We start from the raw sequence: 14,087 nt of genomic DNA, 5'->3' as shown, positions 1-14,087 counted from the left end.
TTTACTTTTTTTTAAGGTGTGTTTATGGGATGCTAAATTTTTTGTGACAGTTCATTTCAAATTAGTTTTTGGAAATATTTACATTTTACTTTTCATTCAGAATTTTATGATCTCATATTAATACTGGTTTTGGGATAAAGTCATTTGTGACCCACTGAGTGGTACAAAATGTAATATATGAAACTTTTATAATGCTAATTTCAACAAAATGAAACACAAAAGATGTTTAAAAATTTGAACTGACTTATTATATCTAAAAATGCAAACAAAGAGTTCAAAATAATGCTAGGTATTTAAAAAAAGGCTGTTAGTGTCATAACAAATTAATTTATTCATGAATTTTTTATACAATGTGATTAAGGACAACTCACCTAAGAGTTAATTAATTACAACTAACGTTTAAAAACTATTTTAATTTATTCTTCTAACACTAAAAATAAAATTCCAAACTTCAACCCAGTGACTTACCATGTTTTCATGCACTAATAAATAACAAAATAAAAATATAACTGGATGAAACATATGTATGCAAAATAACCTAAAGAAAACATTACTAATAAACATCTCTTTTTTTTTAACGATAACAAAATTTCCTGTATTGTATATTCAATCAAAAGTCAAACACACAAGAGTGTCTTACTATTGACAATTTTTGAAAACTTAAAAAAAAAGTAAAATTAACAAAAATATACAATGAAAGATATTATATTTACCTATATTTGTAGTTTAAGACAAAAATTAATAATTTATCTCTTTTCAACTAAAAATAAAATTCATGCAAATATTGGACATTTCCAGTTACTTTTCCTGTAAATACAATGTAGCTGCAATGCAAACAGTATCTATTCCCCACCAAAAAAAATCATAAGGTAACAAACTTGTGTCATCACTTTATAATAATGAACATTTATTTTCTTGTAGCTAAAGTTATTTTTTTAACATTAACTTAACACTTAAGAACATGATAATATTATGCAAAACCTGGCTTTACAAGTGTGATAAAACTTTTAAAAACATTACACACTGCAAAACTTGTTACAGAGCAACTATGAAACAAAATACAAATATTTTTATATGACCACACCAAAAATTAAAAAAAGTAAATTACAACCATCCCTTGATACACTCAAGATAACACAATGAATAGATAGAAAGAAAGAAATGTTTAAATAAAATAAATAAATTCACACTAATATATAAATTATGACACAGTCCATAGACCTTTTCTTTAGGCTGTGAAATAGCACTTTCTAAACATAAACAAAGAATAACAAATGTTAATGAAAACTTTCCATAAAACTCAGGAGTAAAATTTAGTAAATTTCAAACAACACATCAATAACAAAAAATGTACATAAATTCTAAAACATCACACAATGACTTCAAAATATTTTTATTTTTTAACACCATCATATATGGATGCAAGCTATGCATATCTATGAAAGGTTTTGATCAAATCATATTTTTGATTGGTGATAACTTTTTCATTATTGATTATTGCATGCATTTTTGTGCCATTAACATTCTTAATATACATTTATGATACACAACTCTACAGTCCTTAATACCTAATGAAAAGGGAAACTTTTATTAAAAAACATGCAGGGTAAGGTTAATAAAATTGGTGACTGAGGTAATTAAATGGGTAGAGCAGTTACACAACATTATTTAACTTTGAAACCTTATTTATCAAATATCCAAATCTAAGCTTTTGTGAATTTAAGAGTACCTTGTCAAGGTAAAATTACCCTAGAAAGTTTGTTGAATAAAGTCTGGAAGAAATGGCACTAGTTTTACAGGAGATTGCTTCACACTGACTTTGAACACATTTGTTACCAAGTAAACTTAGAGTCATCCAACTGCAATGTTGGTAATACTAAATTATAATATTCAAAAATGGATTTTCATCATAATGACATATTTTTCCTTTTTTATTGTTGTTATTAGAGCTAACTTTTGACTTGCTTCAGATTTCATCATCAGGTTCAATGGACAACAAAAACACTTTTTCATTAAGTCTTACGATGACTCCTAAAACAGGTCAAAAAGTTAACTCCAGTAAAGAATACTTTATATCTAATATAGAGATTTGGTGAAAACCTATTTTTAAAGAATTTTATTTTGGCTACATAATGGCTTCCCAACACAAATGAAAAAAGCAAAAGTCCTAAAAAATTACACAGATATGAAAACTGGAAGAACACTTATGGTAAATTATGTTCACATATGTCATGGAAGAAACTGCTAATTTGGATGACCTTCTCAAGACATTTAAATCAACATCTTCTAAAACTACCAAAATATTTAAATATGTGTATAATGAACAACAACAAATAAAACACATAAACACACACATATATATAAGCTTTATAAAGTTTAACAATTATTGTAACTGACTTATCCTTAAATATTAAAATATATTTTTATGAGATTTTTTCATGCCAGTATCAGCACTGGATGTACTACCATGCAGTTATATCACATAACATACTTTGTTTTCTGCTGAAATGAATTTAAGGATATCAATGTTTAACATGTTAATGTTACATATGACTTTGAGGTAATATATTAACCTTATTCTTATTACTAGAACTATACAAGTATATCTAAAGAAAATATATCAACAGTACAACTCTTAGAAGGCACTATTAATTTCTACAAAAATTTGGTTTAACTAATTAAGATTTTTAAATAAATGTAAAATTTATATGAAAAATTAAAATATTTGCTACCTTAAATAAAACAACACACACGTATGTGTACCAGTAAGATATTCTGAGATAAATTATAATGCTTTTTTAAAATTTTATACAGTTAATTTAAGTACTTTGTCACTTTGTAAGTAGCACTGCTGGCACTAGCAAGTGCAAGGCTCCAAGTAATAGGAAAATCAAATCATATAATCCACTAACAATATGCATACTAACTGGAGGATCAAGACAAATCTATTCCTCTAAAACAAATTTTCATTAATTAAAGCAAACTAAGAATCCAATTATATATTTAAAAATGGCTGACTGAAGAAGGTTGAAATGTTGTTAGCTCCTTTAATAGTGCTTTCTCTATCCATACCAGCTGTTTTTAAATATATAATTTTCTCTACAAGTGTTTTCTCCTCATCACGGATTAAGAGTTCAATTGTTAGTTTAAGAAATTAAACATGATGTTTTTTTTTTCCACTTTAGTATCAACATAGTTGAAAATGTTATTTTCAATTCACCAGAGCATTCAAAAGTTGTTATCCAGCCAAAGATTCTGTTACTTCAGCAAATGTAATAAGGAGAGATAAAACAGTTTTCTTAGTTTTGAATAGCACAAGACTCTTAAGCTGTCACTTGACTTGTTTGTACTGAAAGTCATCACTGCATAAGTAACATGTGAGTAGTAAACATGAACATGTACCAAGATACACATTAATTTAATACATCATGATTATACCCTGAAGTAAAAATTAGATACATGCATATTTAACAATGAATGAAAAAAAAGGTTTGTTTTATTATAACTTGTTTGTCCATACAAAACTATTCAATGGTTATTTGCAATATCTATCCTAATTCTTAACTATTCAACAGCATACATTGCCAATTCTGGACTACTGTTGTTTGGTCATGTAGTGAAATTTGACCACCACAGTGTGAGGTACAATTGCTTTACTTTTGTTTAGTAGTAACAGGGCACAAATAATGCACCCACTGATCCATAGTCTGGTAGACAAATCACTAGTAGGCCACGCTAAGCCCTTTAAAATAGCTATAAGATTTCTTTAAGCCAAAATTATGTAACAGATTTTATTTCAAGAATACTGAATTATATATATATGATACTCATACATGTAGTTCATTAAATGGGGTAAAATTGATATATCTGAGAAAATCGAATGATTAAATAATAATGTAAATAAATGCAAAATATACATTTATTAGAAAGACATTTAACTGTAAATAGTAATCAATTAATTACTGCTATTTCAGAGATTATGATATTAATTTTGAAATGACAAAATACATTATATTTAGTATTTCTTCGAAATAAAGACCAACTTATGTGCTTCAGTCATATTCAATCAGTTCAAAACAACAACAAATAGCAGTGAACTGTATGTGTAAAGCTACACCTTCATTTTTAAATGTCCTCAGTTGACCAACAGTCGCTATGATCTGTGAAGATATTAATAAAACTAGTTCTATTTGCTACTAATAATTACTAGACCTAACATAACAATGTAAGAAAATTTCAATCACATTTTCTCTTATGTATAATAACATCAATAAAAAAATATCAACAAATACCAACAATTTTGATAAATATTTTTCTTAAACAATTATATAGTCAAAAAAGATAGAAGTCTACTGATACTTCTGTACAATTTAAACAGTGTCCATAGTATTAAGATAAATTCAGTAGTTGGAAGAACTTAAGATTTCAATTTGTTTGTTAAGTTAAACTTCAACATGAAATGATTATACATGTTTATATCCATTAACATTTAATACAACTCTAAAGATCTTTATAAAGCAGTTGTATGTTATGATTTTAAGTTTCCTTAAACACTCTTACTTCTTAGTATCATCAGTATCTTATATGCAAAAATTGTCTCTATATACTAGTGTACAGGTTGATTTGACAAAATTACTAATTACCAATAAAACAATAATGTCTATATATGAACTATATACACAGAAAAATAATACTTTGATATATATATAATTTAAATTGACCAACTATTGTTATAATCTATATAAATATTACTAAATACAAATTTATTTGCTTACAAGTACCTTTTACTAACTAAACACACAGCTAAATCTTCTCCAAACAAGACACCACTATTGAAGATTTAAAAACAGTACATTCATGGAGGAATATGCGACTAAATGATATATCTGAATGTTGAACAGAAAGTGTGGAATTATTAGTGATTAATAAAACACATGCAAAAAAACAAATCTGATTATACACATAAGTGACTAAGAATTGTGATAATTATAAAAAAAAAACTTGTTTTGAAAAAGTAGCCAAATATTATGCTTGTTTCCAAATTTATCTGCCATCTCAATGAATGCATCTGTATGTTATTATCATGTTTAATAACATAAATTTGATTTCTCTAACCTATAAATGTGCAACTTTTAATGATGTGCCAAACTGAGAGAGAAACACAAATATGCATGGGTCTTTACCACTAAACTCCCACTTTTATTCTTTTTGAGTGGGATGGGGTTGGGGGCACAAATATTCTGTAAATATCCATTCTTTCTCACTATATGACTAGTGTACACATGTAAACCATGTACTATTCACATATATATGGCTAGTAATATAGAATGCATTCAACCATAACAATAAATAGTTTCAAAAAACATAAAAAGAAAATTTAAACAAGTGGTTTTAGTCATTAAAAGAGAGGCTGTAAAACAGTCTAAAAATAAGAATCAAATGCCTAATATAGTAGGGTTGAAAATTACGTCAATTAATATAGTAGTGCACAACTAACGTAACAAACTCTATTCATTCTGGGTAAAGACACTGCAGACTCCAGTTCACGTTCAGATGTCAATAACAACATGCTGCACAAACCTTAAACGTCACAAACAGAAGAAATAGACATTAAATGTTATATAATAATGCATTTTTAACAATCATAACTTCAAATTCTACAAAAAGAAGTTAAACTCTTTCATATTTCACTTTCTACAATTTGTTTTAAAGGAACAATGACAAGTCATTATTTATTTCAATGCAGTACACTTAAAGTGCCTATGATGAACTAAATTCTCTGCTCTAAGTTCATGATACCATATCTAAATCAAAATCATATGCTGGTTTCTTACTCAGTATCTCTATAACAGTTCCTTCATATTTTTAAACAATAAATGCAGTTCAAAAATTTACAGTGAAAAAATTCATGACTGCCTCTGGGTCTTAAAGTATAACCCAACTAATAACAAAAACACATACACACAAAAAAAACTTATGATTATGTGCTTAAAGCAGAAAGTTAACTAGCTTACAAAACCTTCTACAAATTGTTTGTGTATGTTTTTGACCTTTACTAAGCATCAATAAAAACTGGAAATTATGAAAATAATGCTAACATGGTAAGAAACAGAATAATTAAATTTTTAAAATAAGTCAAAAACAGCTCAATCAAACTTAGACTTGTGTTAGTATGGGGTTTGCAAAAATCAAATTGGACATTCATGTTCTACAAAATGTACCAGAAATATATCAGAATAGAATTAACATCAATCTATAATGCATTCTGTGCATAAAAACAGTAGAGTTTATAATATGCACTCAAAAGGTGGCAGAAACTTCTACATACCAAATTATTCTGAAGCAATACTTCTCTATAAGGATAGTAATGAGTTATTAATTCTTTTAAATGCTAAAAAAATCCCAATTATAATACAGAAAGAGATTATATACAATGACTTGTTACAAAAATTCTATTTAAATTATAAATGCTATAACTGTAATAAACTGAAAAAGGTTGTGAATTACAATTATTATTTTTATTTTTGACAGGTAAACAATTGATTTAGGTGCAAATGTTCTGCAGGGTATTAAATATTTTAAAAAAGGTTTGCATATGTATAATCTAACTTGCAAAAGAAGCTTGTGTGTTATTAGAAAATAATATATATAAAAAAGGCTCTATAGCTTTCTGTCTTGGTCAAAAACACACAAGTTTATGTAATAAGATTGCATATTACTGACTAGTATAAACTTCAAACAGGCTAACTCTCCTGTGGGTTACTGAGGTCTTCATTTGCAAAACACTGAAAGGACTAATGGCAGTACGTGAAGATTTTATCTGAAATATAAATTAAGATATTTTCTCATATCCATATAATACACACAAAAAGAAGAATGAATAGTACTTCTTTAGTTTTCTCAATTAAACTTTCAGAATACTAATGATAAATTAAATCATTAGGAAGGTTCTGACTGTATTTTAAAATTTCTCACTCTGTTTAACCTTTTCAGCACGGTTGGTGACTACAGTCGACTTGAAAGCTCAGCTCGGCAGGTGACCTTCCTTTATTTTTGTTATTCTTATGTATTGAATTTAACATATATAGTATTCTATACAATAACTGAATATTTCAGGGACTTTTGTTGAGTTATTGCTGAGATATCATGCTTTTAGTACTGATACCGTAATTAGTTGAAGTATCAAACATATATATTCAGCTCCATGCCAAACATTAAAAGTTGTTATTCAGTGCAGAAAGGGTTAATATTTCACATAAACATGGAGCACTAGGACTGTTTATAACCAACACTTGTTTTAAAACTTACAATTCAAAAGTCTAGTCATATAAATTCAATATTATTCTGTTCTTACAACACTTTTGATTTTATTAGTTCACAGAATAAATCCCATTATGATATTAATTCATTACATTTGTTCATTCAGAAGTTCTTGTTTGCTTGTAGTTAAGTGCAAAGATACACAGTGGGCTATCTGTGCTATGCTCACCACAGATACAAAATCCAGTTTTTAATGTTATAAATCTTCAGATATACCATCATGCCATTGGAGGGTCATTCAGGAGTCAGTCTTTTGATTATAAAAAACTGTTTCAAGTTGAGATAAAAATTATGTGCTCTACTTAAGACATAATTTTCTTTTCCATAATATTAAATAAACATTCAATTGCTATGAGCATAATGATTAATAAACCACAGTAAGTATTAAAAAATATAAAAACAAAACAATTCTATAACATGAATATAAGATGTTGTACATGTTTTAAATCCTTACACATGTTCTGGATGGTTCTTAATACAGTTTATCATCTGCGTTGGAGGAAGATTACCTTGGCAGATCTGGTGGATAGCTGTAAACAAGGGAAACCTGTTGGCAGAAGTCAAATGATGTTTTTTAAACACTGTTTTGATTAATATTTTAATATATTCAAAGTGCTCAATTTTGCTTTCAAAATTTAAATAATAAATCAGTAAATTTCAAGAATTATTTCTATTAAAAACGTTAATTATTCATTATAATTTAATCACATACTATAATTTGCAAATACAAAGTAAGTAAAACTTAACTATTAAATCTACATTTACCATATATGTAAAAAAGAAGTCATAAGACCAATTTTATCTAAACAGCCTCAAATTCTTTTTCATGCTAGAAATAAACATAAAAGAAAATGCATTAAAAACAAACACAGGTTTCCTATTTAACTACATAAAGCTATTATTTTCCTATACTGAAAAGGTATTTTGGATAGGCAATTACCTCTTCTCATAACATCAACTTTTCTTGTTCAGTACTGCCCATTATATGCAAACATTTTCCTTATGCATGCCACATTCTGCTCCCCATCTTGGAAATGAAAAATTCCAACATGGGGAGCAGAAGGATTGTGGTGCATCATCTCTTATCCAGTAGGAGCATGACATGCTTAAGTGATGCATGCAGTTCCCTATACATTCCTCTACTGAACCTTCATTTCCAAGTTTTGCAGGTGCAAGAATTGGAAAAGTGAGCAAGAAGGGTGGGAAGTATGAATAGATGTAAATACCTATGGGAAGTGTATTTTCAGTATAGAAAAATTATAACTTACAATACAGTACTTACTAGATTAACTAGAATAACGCATTGAGGAGGAGGAGAGACCAGTGCAATGGAATCACAGAAGTACCCCTGAGAGTTTACCTCTGACAATGAGTGGAATAGATCTGAAGATTAGAAGAGGGGAGCTGCACTACTTCTGAACCAGGTATACTTGTGATGTGTGCACTACACAAGGATGAATATTGTGAGGTGTAGAGTGGCTAGAGCATCTCAACTCTAATGAGTGCATAATAAGCATAAGGAAGTCATGTTCACCTGCAAGGTAACAGCTCAACTTCAGTGTGAATGTTATAAGGAGGCCACATCATCTATCAATGTAATGGCTTGGTTTCATTTGTTATGAAATATGGTTCGGTCATCGTCAGGTTCACAAAGAAAGAAAGAGGTAACCTGACGATGACCAAAAAGGTCAAAACGTTGTTTGCGCCTCTACATAGGGCTTTCTCTACCCATACCAGCCATTTTCTACGTATAAATTTTCCCTACCATACAAAGTTATTCAGTCAAGGCATGGCAGTGATGGGCAGTAATCCCCTTCTGCTTTACCCATATAATCCATGAGTGGCACAGTCTGGAATTGGTTTATTTATGAAGCATGTACTGAAAGGTAACTAACTGTCAAGTAATCTTGTGAAACACCCCATCTTGATGGTGAACACATGTAGTGATGGATCAGAGCACACGAGTCAACATGGCCTACAGTACAAATTTAAAGAATACCACTTACCACTGAGCAGGATCCATGTGATAAACAGTGAAATAAGGGCCACTGAAAGGAAGAATAAACTTTACCAGATAAAGGCACATCTATGTCTCACAAAATTCGAACAAGAGGGAAACCATAAGATGATGTAGATGTTGGGAGATGAACATACAGGAAATGTTCAGAATGCAAAATCTTTTGCATTAGATGACAAAATCAAGAACCAATGGAAATGGTAAAATGTAAAATCTGATGGAAGAATGACTGGGAAGAGCCTAATAGGAAGAATGGTAGGGAATAAAAAGCCATCTGAAACAAAAGATGGACCCAACTTGTAAAGGTAGAAGATAAAAATAGAAAGTGGAATATGATTGACAGGGGTAAGGAGATATGAGATTATGTCTCCCAGAAGGTAGCAAAATGGGCTTGAGAAAACAGAGCCCTAATTGGACACATAAGTCTATTCAAATCTGACAAAGGGTGAAGATAGGAAAGAAAAGGGCAAACAGCCCTTTCAAGCTGTAAGTATATACAGGAAAAGGAAGGAACCAGATAAAGGAAAGACAGATAGTGGGAAAAGAGTACCTGAAACGTTTATAGCAAACACATTCAACCATCAAGGTCTACAGGTAAAGAAAAAGAATTATGCAGTACAGGAAATATGTAACACTGGATGTTAGTTAGTGTTTCAAATGAATGAAATTGAATAATTGACCACATGAATGACCCAATCAGATTTAGGTAGGACACAGGTGAGAGCAACATGTCCTATGTATCAAGAAAATGAAAGGTACAAAATAAAGACCACCTGATATCTGGAAAGTGATGAGAATAAAGACCAATGGTCAAGAAACCAGGTGAAAATTTCTGCCACATGAGCCAAGGTAGGCTAGTCAACAAGAAATCCCTGGTAGTATGTCAAGAGTAGAAGACCTGTTACTTGCACAATCATCAACATCACCCCAGCTAACAAGGAGGAGACGTGACTTGTGAAACCAGATCGTGTCACCAAGGGCCTGATAGAAGGTAAGTCGTAAAGATATAGAACATGAAAGATGGGATGTAAAACATGTGATTAAGAGTGAGGTAGAAAGGAGGAAGAAGCAGATCATGGACAGGGCAGAAGAGGAGAAGTCAATGTAGCCTTGGAAACCAAATTTAACTTGGTCAATAGGGAGCAATCATGAGGAGTCAACAAGGAGTGGAGTGGACCAGAAATCACATGGATGAAACACATAAAGATACAGGTGTGACCAATTCATGCTGAAGATGTCAACTGCCAAAGCAAATGGATAAGGCACAGGTGACCAAAAGAGAGGGAACTTGATGTATAGGCCTGTATCAAGGTGGAAAAAACCTTGAAAATGATGGGATCTAATGCCCACTCAGTAGGATATATCCAACTGGGTTACAAAGAACACTTCATGACCAGATGGCAAGCACTCTGCACTGGACATGTAATAAAGGTGAACTTGATGTATGTGTCCTTAGTGGAAGAGATTCAATGACTAAAACATAGATCTTTGGATTGGTTGCCTTCGTACTGGGTGATATGTGCCACTGCCTAAGAATTAACCAAAGGATTCATCCACAGATAATGTTGGGTGAGGAGAAGGAAGTGATGAAATGACCAATGTATAGACAGAAGTTCAAGAACACCTATATGCAAACTACTAAAGTTTACAGATCACTGGTCCAATGCACCATTGTGACTGACTCATATTCCACATGCCTGAAGGGAACAATCTATGAAAAAAATGTAGATCTGGATACAGAGAAGGAAGTAATAAATCTGCTAAATATATGGGCATTCTCCAGCCACCAATGCAAATACCCTAACATGGAAGGAGGGAGAGAAATGGAAGTGAAAAAACAAACGTGATCAAGGTTCTATTGTTTGTGAAATGCCTTCTGAAGGGATCATAAATGGATATGACTGAGGGGGAACAATGATGTCATGGAAGACCAAATCTTCAAAAGCTTAAAACCTTGCAGGCAGTAAGTGATAGGGCTGAGTGGGCATGGTGATTTAAAATTCTATTTAACTAAATCATTAAGGAGAAGGCAGAGCTCAACAGATATTTATGTTGAAAAAGATCCTCAGTTGGACAACACAATGATTGGGTCAGAAGAAAAAACTTCTACATGTTAACCAACAAGTACATCTGAGCCATCACAGAAAGTAGTGGCTGACTAAAGGTAGTTGATTTCAGTCTGAAAGAAGCCAGCTGGCATTATAATGAGGAAATTGCAGCCATTGAGCATGGTGATGATGTGCAAAAGCCTGGGTAGTTTCAACAAACATGCAAGGTGTCGAAGCAAGTCCAAAGGGAAGGCCTTAAAATTAATTAACCAACTCATGAGGAGCATACCAAAGAAGAGGAGGAGAAAGAGGTAATGTTTTCATACAAGGTAAGCATAAGAGACATCCACAGATGATACCCACAGCCTAGAAGAAAACACCTTTATCAGAGAAAGAAAGACTCCAAGGTAAACTGGGATATTAATATGAAGAGGATAAAGTGAGAACAACTGATTACTGGCAGCTAATATCCAGTTGTCCTGGAAACAACAAAAAGGCAGGAACAAAATCCCCAGGAAGAATATGGAACAGGTTTGATTACCCAGTGTCAGTGGAAATACTGAATTGCTTCTGAAAAATGCTGGTCACTCATAGAAGTTTAAGGAAAATGGAAGAAAATAGGGAAATATGAAATCAGAGGTCGTGAATTTGTTTTTCTTTTGAGGGAATGCAAAGGAGGCTCCAACAGAGACAAACAGTTACAATATTTATAAGAGTGGAATTTCAGTGAGCTAACAACACCAGAGGTCCAATAATTTCTGTAACTGTATCAAAGACAAAGACACCAAAAGGGGCCCTACTAAAAACCCTGTGATAAATCAAGGTAAAATAGATCCAAGCCAGTATAGCATTACAACCTCTAATGTCTCAACAACAAAGAAACCATGGATCTGAAACTAAGAGAGATGCATAATTTGGGAGTCATCTCCCAAATAGATAATGAGAAACCTGAGCACTACAGATATAAAATTGACAGATGGCCCAATGGGAGAAAAGGGCAAAATAAGCCAAAGTCCTTCAGGGGATACAACAAGTGTATTGATTAGTTGCTAACTGAATAAGAGACACTATTCAGTTTGATGATGACAAAAGCCAATATCTTTATGACTGGATAGTACAATGAAACAATGGCCAGTTGTAGGGACATGGCATGAATCATTACTGTGAAACAAACTGAACTGGTTAAACCCAAAAATAAGAAAAATGTTATTTAACACAATAAAATATATCAAAAGTAAATACAAAATGAACCTTTTTTCCATTCCTTTGCTTTTAAGCATGATATGAACCTCTTCAGCTGTTTGAGGCCCCTGCATTCTCTGGCCATTCAACATCTCATTTTCTAGCTCTTCAATTCTCTGTAATTCATAATTTTCATTAAGATTTATAGCTTGAATAAATGTTCTCATATTTAAAAGTGTAAAACGTTTTTACATATCTAACTGAGGCTCAGTTTAAATATTTTAATAATCTCCTTTATCAAGTCAATATCATCAATTTATGTTTTCCAACAATAATGAAGTTAACATTAGCAGCATTAATGTATCAACACAAAAAATGTCTTTAAATACTTTTACTACAATATCTACAATTGTTTTTCAACAATATTTAAATAACTTTATATTTTTCACACACCTATCATTGAAATTTTGAATAAAAATAAAAATTCATTAAATCAATATAGATTGTGGATTTATCACAAAACTAGACCTTGGTTTCACACTAATCCTAGTAGTGAGCTATTCTCGTATTAACTGATTTCTGTGCAACAATTAGTTAGTTAGTTTGTTTGTTCTAAATTCCATGCAAAGCTACGTGAGGGTTATCTTCGCTAGTCGTCACTCATTTATTAGTGAAAGACTGGAGGAAAGATAGTCATCACCATCCATCATCAACTCTTGGGCTACTCTTTTTTATCAATAAATAGTTGGATTGACCATCACATAACAATGCCCCCATGGCTGGAAGTGCAAGCATGTTTGGTCTGACAGGGATTTGAACCAACAACCTCAAATTACACACTGAGCACCCTATTCACCTGGCCATGCTGGAATAATATTAGAGAAGTCCACTCTTATAATGTGATATTTTTGCAGATTTAATCTAAGATAATAAACTGATTGAAAATGTTATAGAAGGTAAATAATAACAGTTACTAAAAACTGCAAAAAGAAAATCCAAAAACAACAGTGTAAATGCTTGCACAAGATGCTTGATGATTACCTTATGACTGGACCTGTGAGTTGACACCTGCCTACAAATATATCTGTATTCTGACTGAAACTAACAATTGAAACTGAATACGTAAGTTTGATTTTATTCAATAATGACATTCCTATACATCACAGTAGCACCACATTCTCATACAATGAACAACACTGTCTTAGATTTGTGAGGAGTTAGTAGGGCCTTATATATAAATAGACTGTAGAATCTAAAACCATGCTTCAGTACAAACTGTGTCATAAATTCTTGAAATTACTATCATTTTTTGAGGATTCATCATTATATTATATATCAAAATAAATAATTATCATGTTAATAAAAATAATTGAAATATAAAAGTTATTAAAACAAGAAGTGTGACAGACAGATTTTTTAATGATTATGTTTTATTATATTTGCCACATTAACTGTATATATTAAAAACTTTATTATCACAATATTCATCAACCTTGAAACATGCAAATAACACAAATATA

At 31.1% G+C, this 14,087-nt stretch overlaps 1 protein-coding gene across 4 annotated transcripts in view; it reads right to left on the bottom strand.

Annotated features, from left to right (window-relative positions):
- Positions 1 to 311: 311 nt before the first annotated feature.
- LOC143225663 (glycerol-3-phosphate dehydrogenase [NAD(+)], cytoplasmic-like) overlaps positions 312 to 14,087 on the bottom strand; it is a 30,307-nt gene continuing 16,531 nt past the window's right edge. For 2 of the 4 annotated variants that reach the window (XR_013013977.1, XR_013013978.1), the window contains 4 exons: positions 12,637 to 12,743; positions 7,775 to 7,867; positions 6,724 to 6,820; positions 312 to 5,580 (listed from right to left, as the gene is read on the bottom strand). Coding sequence is in view for 2 of the 4 variants with exons in the window: in XM_076455480.1 (XP_076311595.1) it covers positions 6,817 to 6,820; positions 7,775 to 7,867; positions 12,637 to 12,743 (204 nt within the window). In the remaining 2 variants the exon portion in view is untranslated. Of the gene's footprint in view, positions 6,821 to 7,774; positions 7,868 to 12,636; positions 12,744 to 14,087 lie in introns of all 4 variants that reach the window. The other 2 variants (XM_076455480.1, XM_076455479.1) reach the window with 1 other exon arrangement.

This window comes from Tachypleus tridentatus, chromosome 9 (assembly GCF_004210375.1).
Source record: "Tachypleus tridentatus isolate NWPU-2018 chromosome 9, ASM421037v1, whole genome shotgun sequence".
NCBI lineage: Eukaryota > Metazoa > Arthropoda > Merostomata > Xiphosura > Limulidae > Tachypleus > Tachypleus tridentatus.
Note: the sequence above shows the minus strand (reverse complement) of the source record. Positions and strands in the feature narration are given on the sequence as shown.